Consider the following 20,881-nt stretch of genomic DNA (forward strand, 5'->3'; position numbering starts at 1 on the left):
TCATCCCGAGCCCGGACGGAAAACAGCAAAGCGTGCGGGAGGCGGGGGGTTTCAAGGGGGTTCACCCGGCGAAACGCAGCCCGTCATTGACCCCAGATCGTTTTCATCACCCGCGGCGCCTGCCTCAATCCCGTGGGAAGGAGGCGAGGCGCGGGGGGCAGCTGAAGTGGCTCTCTCTCACTACAAGAGAAAGCCTACGACCGCAATGCTGTCATGGCTATGTTTTCGTATGCTGCCTGCGTGTTTCGCAACCCAGGTACGCCAGGCGGTTTTTATGACCGTCAGAGGTGGGGAGAAATCACCGCCTCCAAAAACAACACAGGGGCGGAAATGCATCTTCAGAAAGACGCGTCCTGAAAAGGACGTTCAATGCCGCTGTGTTTGCTCTTTTACAGAAATTTACTCTTTTAAGGAAAATAACTCTTTTAATATACACAGTGTGTATGTTTGTCTGCGCTGTCGAAGCGCTCAGGGGCAACAATGCATGCCGTGCAAAGTGAAGGAGAAAGCCGCTGTTGTGCGCCGTCAAGATCCAACAGCATGCAGATCGTCAGAGGAAACAGGAACGTTTTATAGTGGTGTGTAAACTCGCAGCAACTGCAGACAGACCATCGGCTCGAAGAAATTTTCTGAATGAACTCCCGTATTTGCCCGGCTTAAATACCCGTATGTCGGGGCGGGGTATGCAAATACTGACTGCCAACTCCCATTGGCCCTTTTCAATAGATCAGAGGTGAATATCGGCGCTCAAGAGAGACCCCTAGTGTCGCTTCTCCGACACAACGTGGAGAGAGCGACAGAAGGGGAACAAACCAATATTGAAGTTATTTTTGCTTGAAATTCTTTCCCCTGCCCAGTAGGGGGTGGTATGCATGACAAATGTGAATCACCAAAAACAAAAAAAGAAGAATGTGAAAGCTAAAGTGGTGATTGACTGAGCAGGGAGACAAATTTATAAAAGAGTAAAAAAAGACTTAAACATTGATCTGTTTATCACCCACACCTATCATATCGCTTCTGAAGACATTGGTTTAAAGGTGCAGTATGTAACAATTTTCATGTAATCACCTTTTTTTTGCCAATGTGTGAATGGCTGTAGACTGATTTTCATGCAAAGGGAGCGGGTTTTGCTGGGAAAATCCAAAGGATGTGACGTTTATGCACGCTCCCAAGAGCCTTGCTTCAGTGCTTCTCTTCCGCTATTCAACAGTGACAACAAACAGTCTGCAACATTATCTTAGAGATGGAATACAGCAAATGGCTGGCATCCAGCACAAAACTGTCCCCTACACAAAAAAAATAAAAAATTATCTACTGAATCCCGTCTGGATAAGTGGGAACGTGATCATGGTCGAGTGAAAACTAGAGTGAACATTGGCAGGGAATTTGATTCCTGGAGGGACCTTCGTTCGGTTTTGGGGATCAAAACCATCCCTGAATTGGAGTTCTTCTTATTGGACAGGTAAGCTTACATAATGCAAAGCATGTGAAAATATAATGCCTTAAGGATTTATTTGTGCAATTTTAGCTAAACTTTAATAACATATGAAATGAATACTAGAAAATGTTCAAGATAATGCAAAAAGCTCCATTCATTAGTGTAAAGTAGCTTGGTTATACAGAAAATACGTTCTATTATTATAAAACAATAGCGCATCGATATATCTAAATGTCAGTTGTGATGGAATCACATCAATACATGAATTGTGTCAACATATTTATAATGTCTATTTTATAAACAGCTTCTGTCATCATCCACTAAATTTAGCTAACAGCTATTGATGAAGCTGGCATATCATATAAATGCAGTCATTGTATCATGCAAAGAAAAGTGATTACTTCAAACTACAGTCTCGCATAGTCAGACCTATATCCACACTTTGTTTTAGCCCTGTTCCAGCACTGGAGAGTCAAAAATAATATGCAGTCTCAAAGTTTGTAGTAAAACAATCATAACTGTGTAATTTTAATTATGCTGCCTCATCTGTCAGTATGACGCCAGTGAATCACGTTCAGTGTCTCTGTACGTTACGTCATTGTTTTGGCCGATGCTCGCTGGCTCTCGTCCCTATGGATTGTGTGCATGAGCACGAGCAACAGGTAGATGGCTGCAGTTCTTTTAATGGCCACAGGTGTAATTACATTTACATTTATGCATTTGGCAGATGCTTTTATCCAAAGTGACTTACAGATCCCTTATTACAAGGACAAGGACACAATGGTGGTGGCTGTGGGGGTCGAACCAACAACCTTCTGCTTAACAGTTTAGTGCTTTAGCCCACTACACCACCACCACTCAATTAATAACAAGGGTTTCTGAATGTTACATACTGCACCTTTAACAACTGGATTCTTATGGATTATTTTTATGCTGATTTACTGTCAGGGTTGTGAGGGTTACTTTTGAAATGTATTCCATTTCAGATTACAGAATACATGTTATAAAATGTAATTTGTAACGTTTTTCATTATATTACTCAAGGTTAGTTACATATTCTAAATAATTTGGATTACTTCTTCAGCATTGGTTGATTTTTTCACTTGTTTTAACTATAGAAACTCTGCCAGTACATAAAAAAAAACCTGAATATCTTATGCAGTGTTTTTTTCTTAAGCAAGATAAATCAAATTGATCTAGTTTTAAGGATTTTTAGCTATTTTTACAGGAAATATGATTACAAAAAAAGAAATTATGATCCTACATGAATTTTCTTGATAAAAAATATGATTGTGCCTGGTAACATGTGCATGTAAAATGGCTAGAAACAGCATTTTAGCTTAGCGTAAAGCATATACACAGGTTAATTTCTATTTCTTCAGCTCCATGTGAAGAGTACATTTCTTCACATTTACTTCTTTGTCTGCTCATACACATCATACGAAAGTGTTTCACTGCTGGTCAAATGCACTTTGGATAACATAATTTATATGGATGAATGTTTTCCATCGGAAAGGACTAAATATAAAATGACAATAAAATGCAAAATAATCTCTGCAGTAATCAAAGTACTTTTTGAATGTAACTGTATTCTAAGTACCAATGATTTAAACTGTAACTGTAATGGAATACAGTTACTTATATTTTGTATTTTAAATACGTAATCCCATTACATGTTTTCCGTTACTCCCCAAACCTGCTTACATATGTGATTTTTATGACTATTTTAGCTTGCATTGTATGGACCTAATGGGCTGATAAATTCGTCTAAAAATCTTTGTATGATTTCAGCAGATGAAAAGTAATACACATCTAGGATGGCATGATGGTGAGTAAATGAGGAGAACCTTTTTTGGTTAACTTGTCCTTTAAAGGGATAGTTCACCCAGAAATGAAAATTTAGTTATAATTTACTCACCCTCAATATGTTCCAAACCTGTATGACCTTTTTTTTGGTGGAACACAAAAGTAGATTTTAGGTAGTATGGTTCTCTGTCACCATTTACCTTTATTGCATCTGTTTTCAAATAAATAAAAGTAAATGGTGACTGAGGGTTATATTCTGACTAACACCTCTTTTTGTATTTCATGAAAAAAGATAAGCAGGTTTGAAAGAGCGTTAAGGTGAGTACATGATGTCAGAATTTTAATTTTTGAGTTAACTGTGTCTTCAATAAACATCTGCAAATAAAATGAAATGTGTAACAATTAATAGCAGTGTATCGTGTCATTTGTATATGGAACAAAGGGTCAAGGGTGTCATTGATGTGTCATCTCTTAAAAAGAGAATAAAATAGGGATCATCCCCAGTTAATACTCATGTCAGGTGGAAAGTGGTGGAAAAAATGTTGACCCAAGTACCGTATCTTCATTATTTACCCTTATTGGCATTGGCATTTTCCATTGGCTTATAAAGACATAGACTTATAATATTAGAGTTGATGTAGTGTAACTTTGCAAGTATTGAATGTTGTGTATATGTCATCTATGTTTATTTCCATTGTTTGACAACAATGAGATCTATGTCTGACAGCAAGATCTGACATTGTGACAGACTGTTTTCTGTTAGTATATATGTTTTGTGTGTTATATCATTTGTACTGTGTTTTTGCCACTGATACAATGAGCTTTACCCCCATTTTTCCAAGGAATAAATTTTTCACTCTGCATTTGTTTAATATGGATTTTCAATCAACATTATTCACAGTTCAAAGGCGGGAGCGGCTATAGGGTAATATAGAGCAGAATGGGATTTGATAGGTTTACTGCAGGTGTAGCATAACAAGAGAGAGTCCGCTGCATTATTTTACAGTGAGGCAGAGTATTTGCACTAATTAACATATTCATTTGTGGATCCTGCGTGCATGCTTAATGAAATGTAGTGATTTTAATATTTCCCACCTGAGTTAAATTTCAGCAGTCTTTGAATGAATGCCACACAAACGGATTATGATATACACAAGTAATTGAATTGGGTGACTTAAACGGATAAATGGCTAATTAGGTATTGCATTTTGTTGTGTATTTATTCATATTTCATACTGCATGCAGACGTTGCTTTGTAGGGTACAAAGGTGAATAGCTTATTTAAATATCTTAAATGATAGATTCATTATATTGTCTGGTGTCATATGCATGACATTCCAGATCCTTAGTTTGCTTTACAAACACTCAAGCATTGCTGTGTATTAAACAATTTCTAAATAATCATTTTGTTTGTCTTCTCTTCAAAGACACCACTACTATTAAAAATCCAGATTTTTTTACACCCAAAATCATGGAATTGCAATATATTGTTTTTTGGGATTTGGTTTGGTAACACTTCATTTTACAGTGGCATACATGTTTTGACAATAGTAATAACAATAAATGATGCATAATTACATATAACTAACCCTAATCCAAACCCCAACCCTAACCCAAACATATAGTAAGTACATGTTGTTAATTAATATTACTCAGCACTTACTTGAGTAATTACATTGTAACAAGGACACTGTAAAATAAAGTTTAACTGTAAGTTTGTTTTAAATATATCACTATGGTGCTTAATTGAATACCAACAATAGAGGAACAATTCAGCCATTCATTTTACTCTCTTAAACTGTAATTTTTTCAACTCTAAACAACAGAAAGTGTCTTATGTTCTTTTGTAACTGTATTGAAGTTTGTGAGTTTGAATGTATGTTTCACCATCTGCCTCTCATTCTAAATGTATTTGTTTTCTTGTCCATAGCCTTTGTACTCTTGGCAACAGCCCTGGCACATTCCAGTCATGCGTTATGCCCAGAGACTGTGAGACCTCAGATTGGTCGGTTTGGAGTCCGTGTTCAAAGACATGTAGAGCATTAGATATGTCCCCTGGTTTTCGGGTCAGGAGTCGGAGTATAACCCACACTCCCATTGGTCTTGGCAAAGAATGTCCTGCCCTTGAAGAAAAGGAAGCTTGTAACATCATTGGAGATTTACTTCCAAACTGTCCCAGGTTTGTATTAACAACACCATACATGGTTGCCTTTAAATACCTTCCAAAATAATTAAAGGGATAGGTCAAATCCCAAAAATTAAATAAAAAAATGGACACCCTCTTATGTTGTACAAACCCTTATGACTTGCTCTATTCTGTGGTGCATAAAAGGAGAAGCCACAGTCACGTTTACTCTCATTATATGGAAAAAGATGCAACGAAAGTTAATGTTGACTGAGACGTATATCAACAGAAGAAAGAAAGCCAAATGGGTTCGGAACAACATAAGTGTGAGTAAATAATGAATTTTCATTTTGGGTAAAAAATTCCTTTAATTAATTTACACTGTAAATAAAAGTGTAAAAAAATAAATAAATAAATTGTGTTGTGATCAAGTGTTCATTTCCAAAACCCCTGTTGCGTCCAAGCATTTCAAAGATTAGCACAAGCTAATTAATGAGATTATGTATTTGATCAATTGCAGCAGACTGTTTCATTAAAACCTCTGCTTTATGCATCACAAAACTTTTACTAAGTCAATACATTTTCATTAGTAGATGGTTTCCTACCGGAAAACAAGTTAAGCCTATTAGTATCTTTCAGCTGCTGCTCACTGTGCCCATTTATCCAACACGACATTTGAGAGGACACCGGCACTGTTTAAAATGAGAAAATAAAAAGCAATGTGCATTTACCACTGCATGCGCATGTTTTGTTCTCCAGGTATGTGTGGAAGAGCACAGATTGGGGGGACTGTCAGGCAGCTCCTCTCCTTAGCCAGCAGGACAGAAGGCTAAATAATGTTAGCGTTCTCTGTGGTGGAGGGATTCAGAGCAGGCAGCTGTACTGTGTACAGGTTCCAGACAACTCCACCCCTCATCAAAGAAAAGAGGGTAAGGTTTCTTCACAGTCTAACTGACAAATAATGATCTGTAGGATGTAATATGGCTCAACAGCTAAGCTAAGCACATTTGTTATGTGAGTCTATTCAACAGTGGATGTGCAGACTTAATAATTATAGGTTATATACTGTATATTATAACCCTGTCACCATGAGCACAGGTCGTCAATATCTACAATGAGTGGACAGGTACTTCTAAGCAGTAAGCATATTAGACTGAGTTTCCATTGGCCAATGCCTCATGTCTCAGGGCTACAGCCAGGGCCGGTTCTATGGGGGTGCTTAAGAGTGCTGAGCTGCCTGATAAAGGTGTTTATGAGAATCGTACCACTAAAATATGATAGTGCTACACTACTGGTTGTTGCAGGTTAAAGCACATATTGAATGTGTTTCTAAATAGTTGTTCTAAGTTGTTATTATAATCATTGATGATAAACAGTGATCATCTTTTTTTTCTCAAACCTTTATGACATTAGAGGGTTATAGTGAGACTATGAGTAACTGCATGTTAAAAATGTGTTGTATGATAAGACACACTCAAGAAGAGTCATCATGTTCTGAAATTAATTTTGAATAGTCGAACTGGCCATTGTGTTTGGATGGATTTTAAACTGAGTTGAGGCATACATGACTCCTTTAAATCAGTGTTGTTTGTGGATAAATATACATTGCTTTCCACCTGACCAAGAGGTCACACGCTCACAGAGTACAATCAAAGTGAGAGGTTTTCAAGATGTTTTACCCTAAGGTTTTGGTGAAGGATCACTCAGCAAAGTAATTACATGAAGTTGTTGATTGTTCTGTTAGGTAAATTATAGATGTACTGTTATCATAACATGTAACATGTTATCTAATGTTCCAGATTGTGCACTTTCAGAAGGAAATTGGAACTTTAATTCACCAAAGTGCCATTCAACTGATCACAAAGTATAGTCAGGACATTACTGATGTAAAAAAACAGCACCATCACTATTTGAAAAAGTAAAGTTTTATAAAAATCTAGACAAGCCCCATTTCAAGCAGCCATCACTCCAACACCTTATCCTTGAGTAATCATGCTAAATTGCTAATTTGGTCCTAGAAAATCACTTGCCATTATATCAAACATTTGGTTCATTAACTGATGCTTAACATTGTCTTTGTGTTTTTTATTTTAGTTGCCACTGTATGCAATAGACTGTCATGTCTTAAGGTCAATATTAGATTAAAAATGGCAAAAAAAGAAACGTCTTTCTCTAGAAACTCATCAGTCAATCATTGTTTTGAGGAAAGAAGGCTATACAATGCTTGAAATTGCCAAAAAAACCTGAAGATTTCATACAAAGGTGTCTGGCTCTACAATGACAGAAAGAGGTGTTGAAGGCCAGATGTACAACTAAACAAGAGGATAAGTTCATCAGAGTCTCTAATTTGAGAAATAGACGCCTCACATGTCCTCAGCTGACAGCTTCATTGAATTCTACCCGCTCAACACCAGTTTCATGTAAAACAGTTAAGCAAAGACTCAGGGGTGCAGGCCTTATGGGAGGAATGGCAAAGAAAAAGCCATTTCTGAAACAGAAAAACAAAAAGAAAATGTCAGAGTGGGCAAAGAAACACAGACATTGGATGACAGGAAATTGGAAAAGAGTGTTATGGATCTTAACCCATTGAGCTTTTGTGGGATCAGCTAGACCATTAATTTGCTGAAACTTCACATGGTGCAGAACAATCTAGAATAATATGAAACAATGCGTTAAAGATGCTAAAGAAAAAGTGAAACACGGTGCAAATGTCAAAGACATTCATCCAGCATGTGTTTAAACAATGGAAAAACAGAACAGATGCCTGCAAAAACACATTTGGTGTGAACTAATTCGGCTAAGAGCACATGTGCAAAACATGTTATGTAAGCCTGTTTCTTTCGAACCAGGCCCAAAACCAATCTGGTTCTCTGGTCCCATTGTGCCCGGGTCAGGTTGCAGACCAGGGGTGGACTGGCCATAGGGAGAACCGTGACTTTTCCCGGTGGGCCAGCCTAGGCCGAATGGGCCGTCATAATCTGAAACTGTCTTATATACTGAAAAGAACAGTGACAATCCCCAGCCAACCAATTTTGGGCCAGGTTCTATGTAAAATCCAGGGCCGATTTCTCTTCCCAGTCCGCCCCTGTTGCAGACCTCTAATAAATATATATATATTATCCTCTTGAATTCTACTGAAGAAAGAAAGGCAAAATAAAAAGAGGGTGAGTAAATAAGGACAATAATTTTGTTTTTGGTGTGACTCTCCCATTAAACTAAACAATTACAGTGGCTTACAGTGGCTTGATACAGTATCTAATTTCATTTTCTCTGATCCAAACCAATTGCTTTGTTTGGCATAATGCAGAGAATTGAAGCTCAGCAGGAAAGGTCATAAAATTAAACCTTTTACCTGAATAACTCATTTTGACACATTCTGTATTCCTTCTTTCTCTCTATAACATTCTGCTTTTCTCTATTTTTGCAGTGTATAGGCCAGTAAGTGGGCATCTGTGTATGGAAGATTTGCCCTCTGCGGTACAAGCCTGCTCTGTACCATGTCCAAAACAATGCTTGCTCTCATCCTGGTCCTCCTGGGGAGCCTGTCTCCCCGACAATTGCATGGAGACCCATGGACGAAAAGGTAAGACAACATACATTATGTTAAATGTCAAATGCCATAAAAATAAAATATATTTTACACTATTATTATTATTATAATCTATGTAATGAACTTTAAATAAACTTTTTAAATGAATTATCAATACATTTTCTTGGGTATCTTCTGAATGTATTTATATCTGCACATGAGTTGTATTGTCGACCCCTCACCAGAACACTGCACATTTATGTCTCCACTGAGCTAAACTGCACGTAAATGAGTATCTGTAACTGACAGCACTTCTCCAGGTGAGAGGCAACAGTGTTGAAAATATAGCATCTGATGCTGAAGTGAGCTGCCAGAGTACTGCCCTATAATGAGAGAATTTAGCAGAGGGCAGACTGATGTCCCACAACTCAGGCATAAATAATTAAGGGTTTTCAATCAGAAATATTCCCATTCTGCGGTGTCTTAAGAATGATTCTTAACACACTGCAGCAGTCTCATAATCCTCCTGAAACCTCACTGTAACAAAGTTCAATGAAAAGGATGAGGCGAGAACCGGCTTGATAATATAAATAATAGTTTAATACGAAACTGAACCAAATACACACACAGGTGTCGGACAGCTGCCTGTAACTCTATCTATGTCGCACTGCCGTCTCTGATCGCCTTTATCCCTCTCAGGCTTCATCAGTCTTATTAGTGGCCGGGAGTGCAGAATCAAGACCCGGCCCAGCCCTCTGCCCTGCCACACTCACATAGACAAGTTGTAGGTGGAATAAATAAACATCTTTCTGTAATCCTACAGTACAAATTGCAATTCTCAGTTAATTTTGTCATCATTTACTCACCCTCAGGTTGTTTTTAACTCACCTGGCTTTATTTATTAAACACAAAAAGAGATGTTAGGCAGAATGTTTGTCTCATTCACCATTCAGTTTTATTGCATCTTTTTTTTATTCAATGAAAGTGAATAGTGACTAAGGCTGTCATTCCGACTAGTATCTTTCAATAGTGTCTCACAGAAAAACGCATGAGACTGAGTTCTAGGGTTGATATCTGACAAAAATCTTAGAAATCTCAAAAATCAAAAAAATTATTATGTTAACATTTTGAGTTGTCTTCATTTAATAAAAATCGAAATTTGTATTAGTAATTTTCCACCTGTTTTTTTCCACTTGCGTGACTTTGTGTGAGGTGTTAAATACATTAAATGTTTGGATTTAGTTATAAAATATTTTTTTACCACTTGGTTATTTTAATTGCATTTTCGTTTCGTTTGAAGTGCAATTTGAATTTAGAAATATCTTTGGTTTAAGTTTTTTGTGTTTCAATAAATTAATTACATATTTAAAGCAAAATCAACAAGCAAACACACTCACGATCCCTCGGCAGTGGGGCCTGGTGGGTTGATGAAGTAATCAGATATCGCAATATTTGATTTCTAAAAATATTGTGAAATGATTTCTTGCATATCACCTGGTGTAAATGATGACATAATTTTCAGTTTTGGGTAAACTACACCTGTAATTCTGTTTTACTGTAAGTATATCAACTTTGAATCAGTTGTTTCAAGGAAAGGAAGGAAACTGCTAATATTCCATAAGGAAAATAAAAGCAAATGAGACAATTGTTGATGTATAGTATAGAGCTATAAAACTGATAGTAAATAGTATACAGTAAAATAGTATACAGTAGCTAATATAATTTGGTGAATAATTTAATGAGTAATATTGGAGCTTATATTAAAATATTTCACTGTTTATTGCAGACATTGATATCATGGAAATTCTGAGCACAGTCAGCGACATTGTAGAGAACTCTTCTGAAAATCTAGTGGAGACATGTGAGATTACTGCCATATTTTGGTATTCATGTGTTTATTATTTTATACTGCATGTTAAGCCATGCGCTATTAAAAAAAGCACAGTAGGAGACTTGAGGAAAAAGCTTCCATTTGTTTTCAATTTAATCTTATTGCTATCTAAGAGAAACAAATGAGATATTAAGGAAATGTCATTTGTGATTTTTCTTTCCTGCATTATTGCCCCATAGTTTGCGTGCCTGTTTACAAAAGTATTATTGGTTTACAAAGCAGCTTGTCAGAAAAGAGTCTACTGGTATTTACTGTTTGTTTTTTAGCATTTTACCTCAATGCAGTTTCACAGTATCATTTGATCTTGATATTTGACGATCTATGCAAAACTCAGCCCTGGAGCATTCATAACTAGAAAAATGAACTTCTGCCCTACAGTACACACAAACACAGATTTCATCAGAGGGGCCTCATGGATTTGTTTTATAATGTTTTATAAAAATATTTAGAGTTATACAAATCTACAATTGCCTCCTTGTGTGATCTTCTGCCAGTGAATGTAAACTGAGGAATGAATTGAAAGCTGGGTTGGTAATGATTGTAAGTGGCAAATTCTATCCAGCATTACTGTGAGCATGGAGCATTGAAGTGGGACTGATAAGGTTCTGAAGTATTGGAAGTGAGCCGCTGCCTTCAGCTCACCAGTCTTTCCCATGAATAAATCCGATAGCTCCCGTGAACCTTTCAATTATTAATATCCGCAGGGATGTATCTCCACAAGATTGTTTTTCACAGTTTGGAGGAAAGCATCGGCCATCCAGGCATTCCTCTCAATTGATCCAGAGGCCTGTCCCAAGGTGTGAATTGTGTGTGCATGTGTGCAAATGTGTGTGCATACAAGCATAGGGAGTGCGTTCTCCATGGGAGGATGCACTCCACTGGTGTAGTTTCGGAATGATTGTGTTGTTGTAATTTGTTGTTTTGGTGACCTGGGACTGCGCCGTTGACATCTAAGAAAGAAGAATGCTGCTTCAGGGCCTCAGAGTTGCAGGCAATTTCTTTCTGCAAACTCTCATGTACTTCCTTCGTTGAACAAAACTTACAGTATATTTTAGTCCATGGGTCAAAGTTAATTTTACAAGAAGGCAATGACAAAAATTGCAAAATGTATGTGGGCACCCAAACGCCACATTAAAATGTGTTTATTGAACATTTCATTTCAAAACTGTTGGCATTTATAAGGAGTCCTGCTGCTAAAATAGCTTTAACTAATCTGGGAATGCTTTCCAAAGGATATTGGGGACATAGTTGCAAGGATTTGCTTCCTCTTGGTTTTCTAAGGACTGTACAATTCAAACCCTCCTGCAGGGGTGTGAGACCTCACCACCAGCATTCAACTTTTGAATGAGCAAAGATATGGGGAAGTCAGTATCTAACCATCATAAACCAATAAGAGAATCGGATAGCATTCAGACAACTAGTGTCCTGCCCTCATGTTTAAAAGGCCGCCTCATCAGCCAGTTTGCTGCAATATGACAAATTATGCTTGGAATAATGCCTGATTCTTCATTATTTCTACTTAATGCACTGTAATGTAATGCATATTGATATTGTCTATAGCTGGCTTCAGGACTATATGCCAATTTATGAAATATTAATTAATTTGTCTTAATGTCTTTCTCTTTATGAGAATAATGTTTTGCCCTCATGTTTAACTAGTACATCCATATGTAAATTTTTCATAATCCCAAATCATTTCTGTCATGATTTTCATCTCAGTTTGCAGTCATATCTCACAGCCTTACAAATGAGAAAATGATAAGAGCGTCTTCAGGCAAATTACAGCAGAGCAGCAGGAAGAATTCATTCTGCTAACAAAAGCTGTGACAGAAAGCCTTTTCAAATCAGTTTCAATTGCTAGCATATTTAGCCACCTAAATTTCAGTCCAGAACTCACTGGGCAAAAACTGCCACTCAGGTTCCCTCACAATACCCTTAATCCACCGTCTCTCTTTCTCGCTCTCCTCACAGGCTTCAGACAGAGGAGGAGAGAGGTTCTGGAAAAAGGATCTGGAACAGAAAACTGTGCCCATCTCCTGGAGTCGATGCCCTGTGAGGATCCAGTGTGTTTCCTGTGGAAGGTGCACTTTGAAGGTGCATGTGTGCCCAGCAATGGCAACTGTGAAAATGGAACCAGGACTCAAACTGTGGCTTGTGTCAACTCTCAAGGTACATAATAAAATTATAGTGCTTAATAATCTATTTTTTGGGATAATAGGCCAAAAAAAATGCCTAAATTTTAGATTTTTTATAGAACATTTTAGTGGTTATAGGCAACTTATATGCAGTAATGGTCAGGTTGTTGGTATTTGTCAGGGTGTTGCTATGCAGTTGCTAATGAGTTCTGAGTGTTTGTTAGTATGTTGCTATGCAGATGTTAGGGTGATCTGAGTGGTTGTTTGGAGGTTGCTTACTTGCCCAAGTCAAAAGTGCCCACCCCCAAATCTCTATGATATTCTGGTCCCTAGACATGGCTTGAGTCCGTCCTTCAAATTATATAAGATTTTTTGCCGTTTTATCATTTGCTAGGCGAAGTGATCGCACACCTCTCCTCATGAAGCACCATGGTTTTGATAAATCATATCAGTGGCACAAACAATGCAGGAAAATTGAGCCTGATGCCATGAAAATTACTGTGGTGAAATATGATATTAAACGGGTCCTTACACATATCGCGGCAGATCTGAGATGAAATGTCCACTGTGTGGCGCTGAAATGGAGTTATATTTTCTCCCAAATAGTTGAGGTTTTTAAAGGGCTAGTTCACCCAAAAATGAAAATTCTCTCATCGTTTACTCACCCTCATGTCAAAGGTGTGTATGACTTTCTTTCTTCAGCAGAACACAAACAAAGATTTTTAAAAGAATATCTCAGCTCTGTTGGTCCATACAATGCAAGTGAATGGTGATCAGACCTTTGTAACTCCAAAAACATAGGAGTAATTTACAAGTCTCCAGTGGTTAAATACATATCTTCAGAAGCGAATAGATAGGTGTGGGTGAAAAACAGATCAACTTGTATTTTTTTTACTCTAAATCTCCATTTTCACTTTTACATCTGAAAGTCACATGTGGTGCCTGTTTAGTTTAATTTTCACATCTGAAATTTTGAGTTAAAAAGGACTATAATATTGTTCTATTTCTCACCCACACCTATTATGTTGCTTCTGAAGATATGGATTTAACCACTGGAGTCATATATATTACTTCAGTGGCGGGCCGTGCATTTTAAGTTACTTCAGTGTGATTCATGCTATTAAGAAAAAACTGTTTCACAATGAATAAGACCCTATGCCTTTGGGTATCATACATTATGTCACAGCTAACTAGTAATACCAATTGACATTTTAAAAACACGTCCACGCACGAAAGCCAGAACTTAAAACGACACTTAATGCTCAAGCAAGGCTAATTTTAACTGCAGCATGACTGTTGAAATGAACGTCTCCATAACAGACATTCAAAAATCATAATTTTTCATATGAATCTACCAAAAATCTATCTAAAAATATTTGCGATTTAAATATTGCTTGCAATAAATTTCGCTTCATCAGGGTACATGGTTATGCTGCGTTCCATTCAAGTTGAATGTGGGATATTCCTACTTGATATCTCTGACCATAAATTCATTCCATTCCACGATATTCGTAAGATGACGTATAAGAAAATAAAACTTCAATGCTCCCGTTAGCTTTGCAGGGTTTGACTCTCATTAAAGATGTCTCCTAGCAACCCAACTGATAAACAAGCACTAGCATTTGTGCTTCAGGTGTACGATCATCAAAAGAGATTATAATGTTTAATGCACCTGTTTATGTAGGTGTTTGTTAAACAAGCTTTAATATCCTGTAATGTGGAAACAAACTCATTTATCAATATTACTTAATAAAGTGAATGTTTATCACTTACTTTGTATATCTCCCTGAGTGTTGACATGTTTGTGTGACATCATGCATCTTCATCTCAGTGAAATTGGAGTTGAGAATTTCTGAATGAAATTTCTGCAACAAGTATTATTTCTGCCTTAAAGATGCATTCCATTGCACTTTTCCTAGTAGGAAGTTGTAAAATCCGACTGTCCGAGTTGAATGGAATGCAGCACTTCTTTTCACAACTTGATCTGACACTGAATACTCAAGCAGACTAAATTATACTTGGGAAACTCTTGATGTTGCTTTAACAATGCAAAAAGCACTTACCAATTTACCTGAAGTGAAAATCTGTCCTCCTTTACTGTTTAATAAATGAAGCTATCACACAATCATGCAGAACATCTTGTGTTTTTAAATCCATAAAGATCTCTTTTTCAACGGCAATATTCTTCACTCTTGAATTACGTACATCACTTAAAGCGTGATTACGTACCTAAGGCCAGCTAGAAGACTTGGACCGGGACATGTCCTAAAGATCACACCCACCAAGAACAAATAAATCAATCTGATTGGCTGATAAATCTGACAATCTGACTTTAGTTGCCCATTCATTTGCACTGTTGAAAGAATTCTGCAGAAATTCTGAAGGCCTGACGGGGGGAGCTCAGACTCACGCGCTGCTTGTTTTTATCTATTTGTTTGTAGATTAATTAAGAGTGGAAAGCGATTAAAAATACATAGGCAAAAAGGTGATTGAGAATGAAAGAATGAAAAATATTTCTTTATTTGGTATGTTAGGCCAGCAGAAGAGAAGGCTTTGCTGGCCCTGAGAATTTGCCACTAGTTTCTTTTATGTGATTTTTGGAGCTACAAATGTCTGATCACCTTTGACTTGCATTGTATGGACCTACAGAGCTGAGATATTCTTCTAATAATATTTGTTTGTCTTCTGCTGAAGAAAGAAAGTCATACACATCTTTGGTAGGCGGGTGAGTAAATTATGAGAGAAATACAATTTGGGGTAAACAATCCCTTTGAGGTTAATGCTCTATAAAATTTTAAATCAACAATACCTACCTCCCTATCATGAACCTTAAACCTAAACCTAACAGATATTGTCATAAACTGCAGCAATACACACAACAAGCCATGTAAAAATCATAACGCAAAATTGTAGGTACAGTAACATGTTTTTATTAGTCCAGGATGGACAAATTACATGCAAACGTTTAGGGGTTTTGAAAAAACATGTGAGAAACTGTAACAGAGATGCTTACCTTAGCAAGCAACATCAATAAATTATGTCATGTCATAAAGATTCTAACCTCCATTCTCAGAAAAGGGCCACAATGCTTTTAGAGAAGATAGTAATGGAAAGTTGTTTGATATTGCCAATAGCCAAAGAGCACTGTGTCTGTATATCCCATTAGAATTCAGGATGATTTGAATAGCTATAAAGGATGCTATTATTGAGAGTGATATTAAATAAAGAAAAAGGCTTTTAAGTTTTCATAAAAGAGCAGCCGGATGCATCCCCGTGTCATTTCAGTGTCACACTCTCTCAACAGTGCATTTCATTAGGTGATATTCAGCTAAAAATCTGTCTGAGGGGCTTTCTCTCAGCAGCGTGCTCTGGAGATTATCGGGTTTAACCTAGCTCTTTAATTTACAAGAGATGCCATGAAGGTTCATAGTGAACCTGATAAAGCTTTGCATGAGACCTAAGCCCATTTTTACAACCTGCACACATCATTTTGCCTTTTTTTGCATGTTTTATTATTAAGTCATAATAGATTATAGGTAAATATATTTATGAGGTGGTGAAGAATCCTGTCAAATGAACTTACAGTATTAATGTTTCTGAAGTGTAAACTGCTATAGCGGTGAATGGAAGACCCAGCAATTTATTATTTTTATGTTCCCATTTGCTCCAGCAACTACAGAAAACATTGTTTTCAAGACTTTCCAAAAGAGGACAAAAACTCGAAAGTGGTGGAGTAGGCAGTCAGAAGGATGCCAAATTTGCTGTCAAATTTACTGTTACAGTACATTAAAGCCAGAGAAATATGAAACAAAATATCATATCAATTTACAGTAAATAATAATTCAATTGGAAACATAATATGTTTGCTAAGTTTATACTACTAAATAATAAATGCGTCATCAGAGTCTGTGAAAAGGGACCATTGAAAATACATAAAATTTGATCATGAGTCTGTGATCATACCTCATTTGTCAAACATTCTGTTTGATCTTCCACGTTACATTAATTAAAATGCTAATAGTTTTTATTTAGTTTACATAATCAGCTGTTTTATGCGTAAGGAAAAGTGGCTTATTATTTAATAATTTGTGGATTCATCATTTGAGTCTATATCATTGGAGCCCCTTCTGTGTTATTGTAAAAATTCTGTCTGACCCCATTTTAAGAAGAGCAGCACTCTCATTTGAATACATTGCTGCTGTGCAAAATTTAATTACCCAGTTTTTATAGGTCGAGCAAATTTGTGTTGCAAAGTAGCGAGTAATGATAGCTAACTGACTCTTCATTTTGATCATTATGTTGATGAGATATCTGGTTAAATTAGACATTAAGTGGCTCAGTCACCCTATTGTTTTAACCTTTAGTCCAAATCTAAGAAAGGAGACTCACAGAATAATCAAGCATTTTTGGGCACATGCTATTTTCAATGAAGCTTCCTCGACTTCCTTTTGCTCGAGTTAATTAGGCTCTGGAGGACAAGGCTTCTCCTCTGTTCCTGTTTTATCTCCCCAAGAATAAACATATTGATGCATGAATTTCAGGGTCTGTTCCACTCTGACCATGAGACAGAGCATTATTGTCTACCCTGTTCAATATGCTCCAGTTTACAGATCAGTTAAAACACATTGCTTTGCAATGTCATTGCCTCTATCCTCTATTCAAGTGCAGGACTGAAGTCTTTTTACAGCCTGGCAGCACTCTTAAGAGATAACTGTCTTGGAGTTCACAGTGTGATTGAAATCCAGCTACAGACTTTACTGTTTTAAAACATGTCCGTAGCATAAACCACTGTGCCGCCAGACTTATGATTTTATATAGTCTGTCCACATTGCAGTTTGTATCGCTCAATAACTTCATGCCTAGACAAGAAGGGACCAACTGACAAATGTTGTGACTTGCTTTGTTTTTGTCTTGTTTGTATGTTGTGGGTAAATCTGAAATATATAATATATATTGAATATAATACCATGCAGCTCCGGCTACAGCTAAGGGTGCTGTGAAAGTTCTGCTCAGTTTAATATTTATATAGCCAATAGTTAAAAATAGCAGCAGTACAGAGTTCTGACTCATTTACGTACTCGCTAAATTTTTGTCTATAGCTGAAAGCATTTGAATCACTCATATGTGTATGTGTATGTATAGTATAGTAAAGATGTATAGTATATACAGTAAAGATTGCTCAGTTCTTGTGGTGAATGCAGCTGCGTACGTGAACATTTAAATATGCTTCTTGACGAGATATGAATGTAAACAGTTAATAATATTAAGAAGAGGTTCTGAGATTACAGGGAATACCTCTTTCAAGAGCTTAGTTGGTGTTGGATCTAACATACATGTTGTGGCTTTTGATGTTTTGATACGTTTTGTTAGCTCTTCATGGCATGTGATAGCGAAGGATTGAAGCTGGTCATGAAGAAAATTATGAGAACATTTTCTGAGGAACTGTGAAAGACAATTGCATAATTCCAATTTTATTTCTGATTATTTCAATTGTATCAGTAAATAAATTCATGAATTTCTTGTTCTGCGACAAAATATCTGGTTCAGATGAGGCTTTATTCCTAACCAATTTAGCCATGGTAGTGAATAAACACCTAGGATTGTTGTGGTTATTTATTATGAGTTTGCTAAAATATGCTAACCTGGCAACTTTTTGTGCCTGTCTGTAGCTACATACTCTATCCTTCCATGCACTGCGAAATACCTCAAATTCCCTATCTGTCACTCACTCGACGGTGTGTCGATGAAGTGATACTAGGGGTCACTCTTGGGAGCCCGAGACACCTCTGATCTTTGATAAAAGGCCAAGTGGTATTTGCATGCCACTCCCCCGAACAAACAGGTATAAAGGAGCTGGCATGCAAACTGCTTATTCAGATATTCTCTTCAGAGCCGTGCGGTCAATGTTCATTGAGCTGAATTCCCATGGCATCCCATTCACCTCTGCTGGATTCCTGATGGTGCATTACAGCGGCTATCTCCCCCCTCTAGACTGGTGAACTGCAGAGATCGCCCCTGGGCGATTCGGCTGAACAAACTGAAAGAGTATATTCTAAAAGAGTATTTTCCTAAAAGAGTATATTCTAAAAGAGCAGCACACAAGGAAACGTCTTTTTAAAGATGCCTTTTGTTTTGTTCCTGGTTGCGGTCATTATCTCTTGCCTTCTGATGGGCACGATCACTGTCTTTTGTGTCTGGGCACTGCTCACTGTGAGAACATGACCATGGCAACGTTGCGGTCATGGCTTGCCTTCGTAAGAAAGTAAGCCACCCCAGCAGCTCTCCGCCTATGTCCTTCTACCTACGAGTATGAGGCCAGTGTGGCTAGCACTGGGGGCAATTTGGGGACCTCAATGGGACCACCTCCACCTGGTAAATCCCCATGGATATCCCATTCCACAGCATGCTTGTTTGCCAGGCTTCCGGATGAGTGCCCCGACCTCTTGTTTGGGGCCCGCGAAGTTGATGAGCTCTTGAGCACAGCATCGGAGAGTGAGCTCCCATCCAGGTCCTGTAGGTATACATTGTCCCTGATGGCCAAGGCCTATGTTGCCACTGAACAAGCCGCCTCCACCCTGCACGCCATGGCTCTCCTGCAAGTCCACCAAGCCAAGGTGCTAAAAGAGCTGCACAGGTATAGTTCCGCCCTGGTATTGATGCAGGAACTGCACTCGGTGTCCGACCTCACCCTCCGGGTGATGAAGGTCACGGCATGGTCTCTCGGACTGGCGATGTCCACCTTATTGATCGAGGAGTGCCACCTTTGGCTCAACCTGGTTGAGGTGAGAGAGGCCGACAAGGCACGGTTCCTTAGCGCCCTCATTTCCCAGGCTGGCCTATTCTGCAACACCATCGAGGACTTTGCCCAGCAGTTCTCGGCAGTGAGGCAGCAGGTGGAGACCATTCAACACATCCTGCCCGGCGTGGCTCATGATCCCGCACCCCATCTGTTCGTTGTCAAGGGCGTACTCCTGCAGTGACTGCACCCGACCCCACCCCACGGCACCTGAGACGGGTGACCCAGGGATGAGGAGACCTGCTTTTTGGAGCTGGTGAATAGACCACTCCATCAGGGCTGGGAGGAGAATTTTTCTTTTTCATTTTCATTTATTTTGCTGCACACTCACATAGCTGTGGTACCCACAAATTCAACAAAAGAGAAGTTTCCTCATTCCCTGGGTCACATATCTGGTGTGCACGGCTGTCAATATGACCACCGTCCACGGATTGCATGGATTATTATTGGTGCCAGATGGGCTGGTTTGAGTATTTCTGTAACTGCTGATTTCCTGGTATTTTCTATATAATTTTCTCAGAATTGTGCCAAAAAATCATCCAGTGAGTGCCTGTTCTGTGGACGGAAATGCCTTGAAGTATATATTTTTTTAAACATAAATATGTTTTCATAGGAGAGGTGTATTCAAGTAATTTCAATAACTTCCATCCATCCATCCATCGATCAACCGCTTATCCTGTGTACAGGGTCGCGGGGACTGGAGCCTATCCCAGCTAACATTGGGGAAAGGCAGGGGACACCCTGGACAGGTCGCCAGTCCATCGCAGAATTTCAATAACTTAACAAATTTAATCAAATTGAATAATTTAAACTTAAAACGACATGACCATCAAGCATCTAACCCACCAGATCAAATCAGATCAGTCCAAAACATCGACGGAACGAACGCAACACAAGGAAACACAACAACACGCAAGTATATCTCCAGACTTTTGCTCTGAGTGTTGGTGTATTAGTTGAACACTTTGGGGAATCCGATTGCAAATCGATTTAGATTCAAAGAAGGATAAATGGTTCTTAAGGCATTGTCTACAGACTCCATAAAGTTAATTTTCACTGTATTGATAATTTATTTCACATTCTGTCACTTTACTCAACAACCCGTTTCATGTCTTATCTGTTAGATTAGTTTTATGTTTAGAATAGCAATAAAGTTTGTCT

General features: G+C 38.0%; 1 protein-coding gene across 1 annotated transcript in view; it reads left to right on the forward strand.

The window, feature by feature from the left end:
- LOC127658855 (thrombospondin type-1 domain-containing protein 7B-like) overlaps window positions 1-20,881 on the forward strand; it is a 367,438-nt gene that overhangs the window by 151,175 nt on the left and 195,382 nt on the right. Inside the window, exons 5-8 of the mRNA XM_052148387.1 lie at window positions 5,175-5,423; window positions 6,129-6,298; window positions 8,797-8,952; window positions 12,761-12,958. Of these exons, the coding sequence (XP_052004347.1) occupies window positions 5,175-5,423; window positions 6,129-6,298; window positions 8,797-8,952; window positions 12,761-12,958 (773 nt within the window). The remainder of the gene's footprint in view (window positions 1-5,174; window positions 5,424-6,128; window positions 6,299-8,796; window positions 8,953-12,760; window positions 12,959-20,881) is intronic.

The sequence above is a fragment of the Xyrauchen texanus genome, chromosome 18 (genome assembly GCF_025860055.1).
Source record: "Xyrauchen texanus isolate HMW12.3.18 chromosome 18, RBS_HiC_50CHRs, whole genome shotgun sequence".
NCBI classification, from domain to species: Eukaryota; Metazoa; Chordata; class Actinopteri; order Cypriniformes; family Catostomidae; genus Xyrauchen; species Xyrauchen texanus.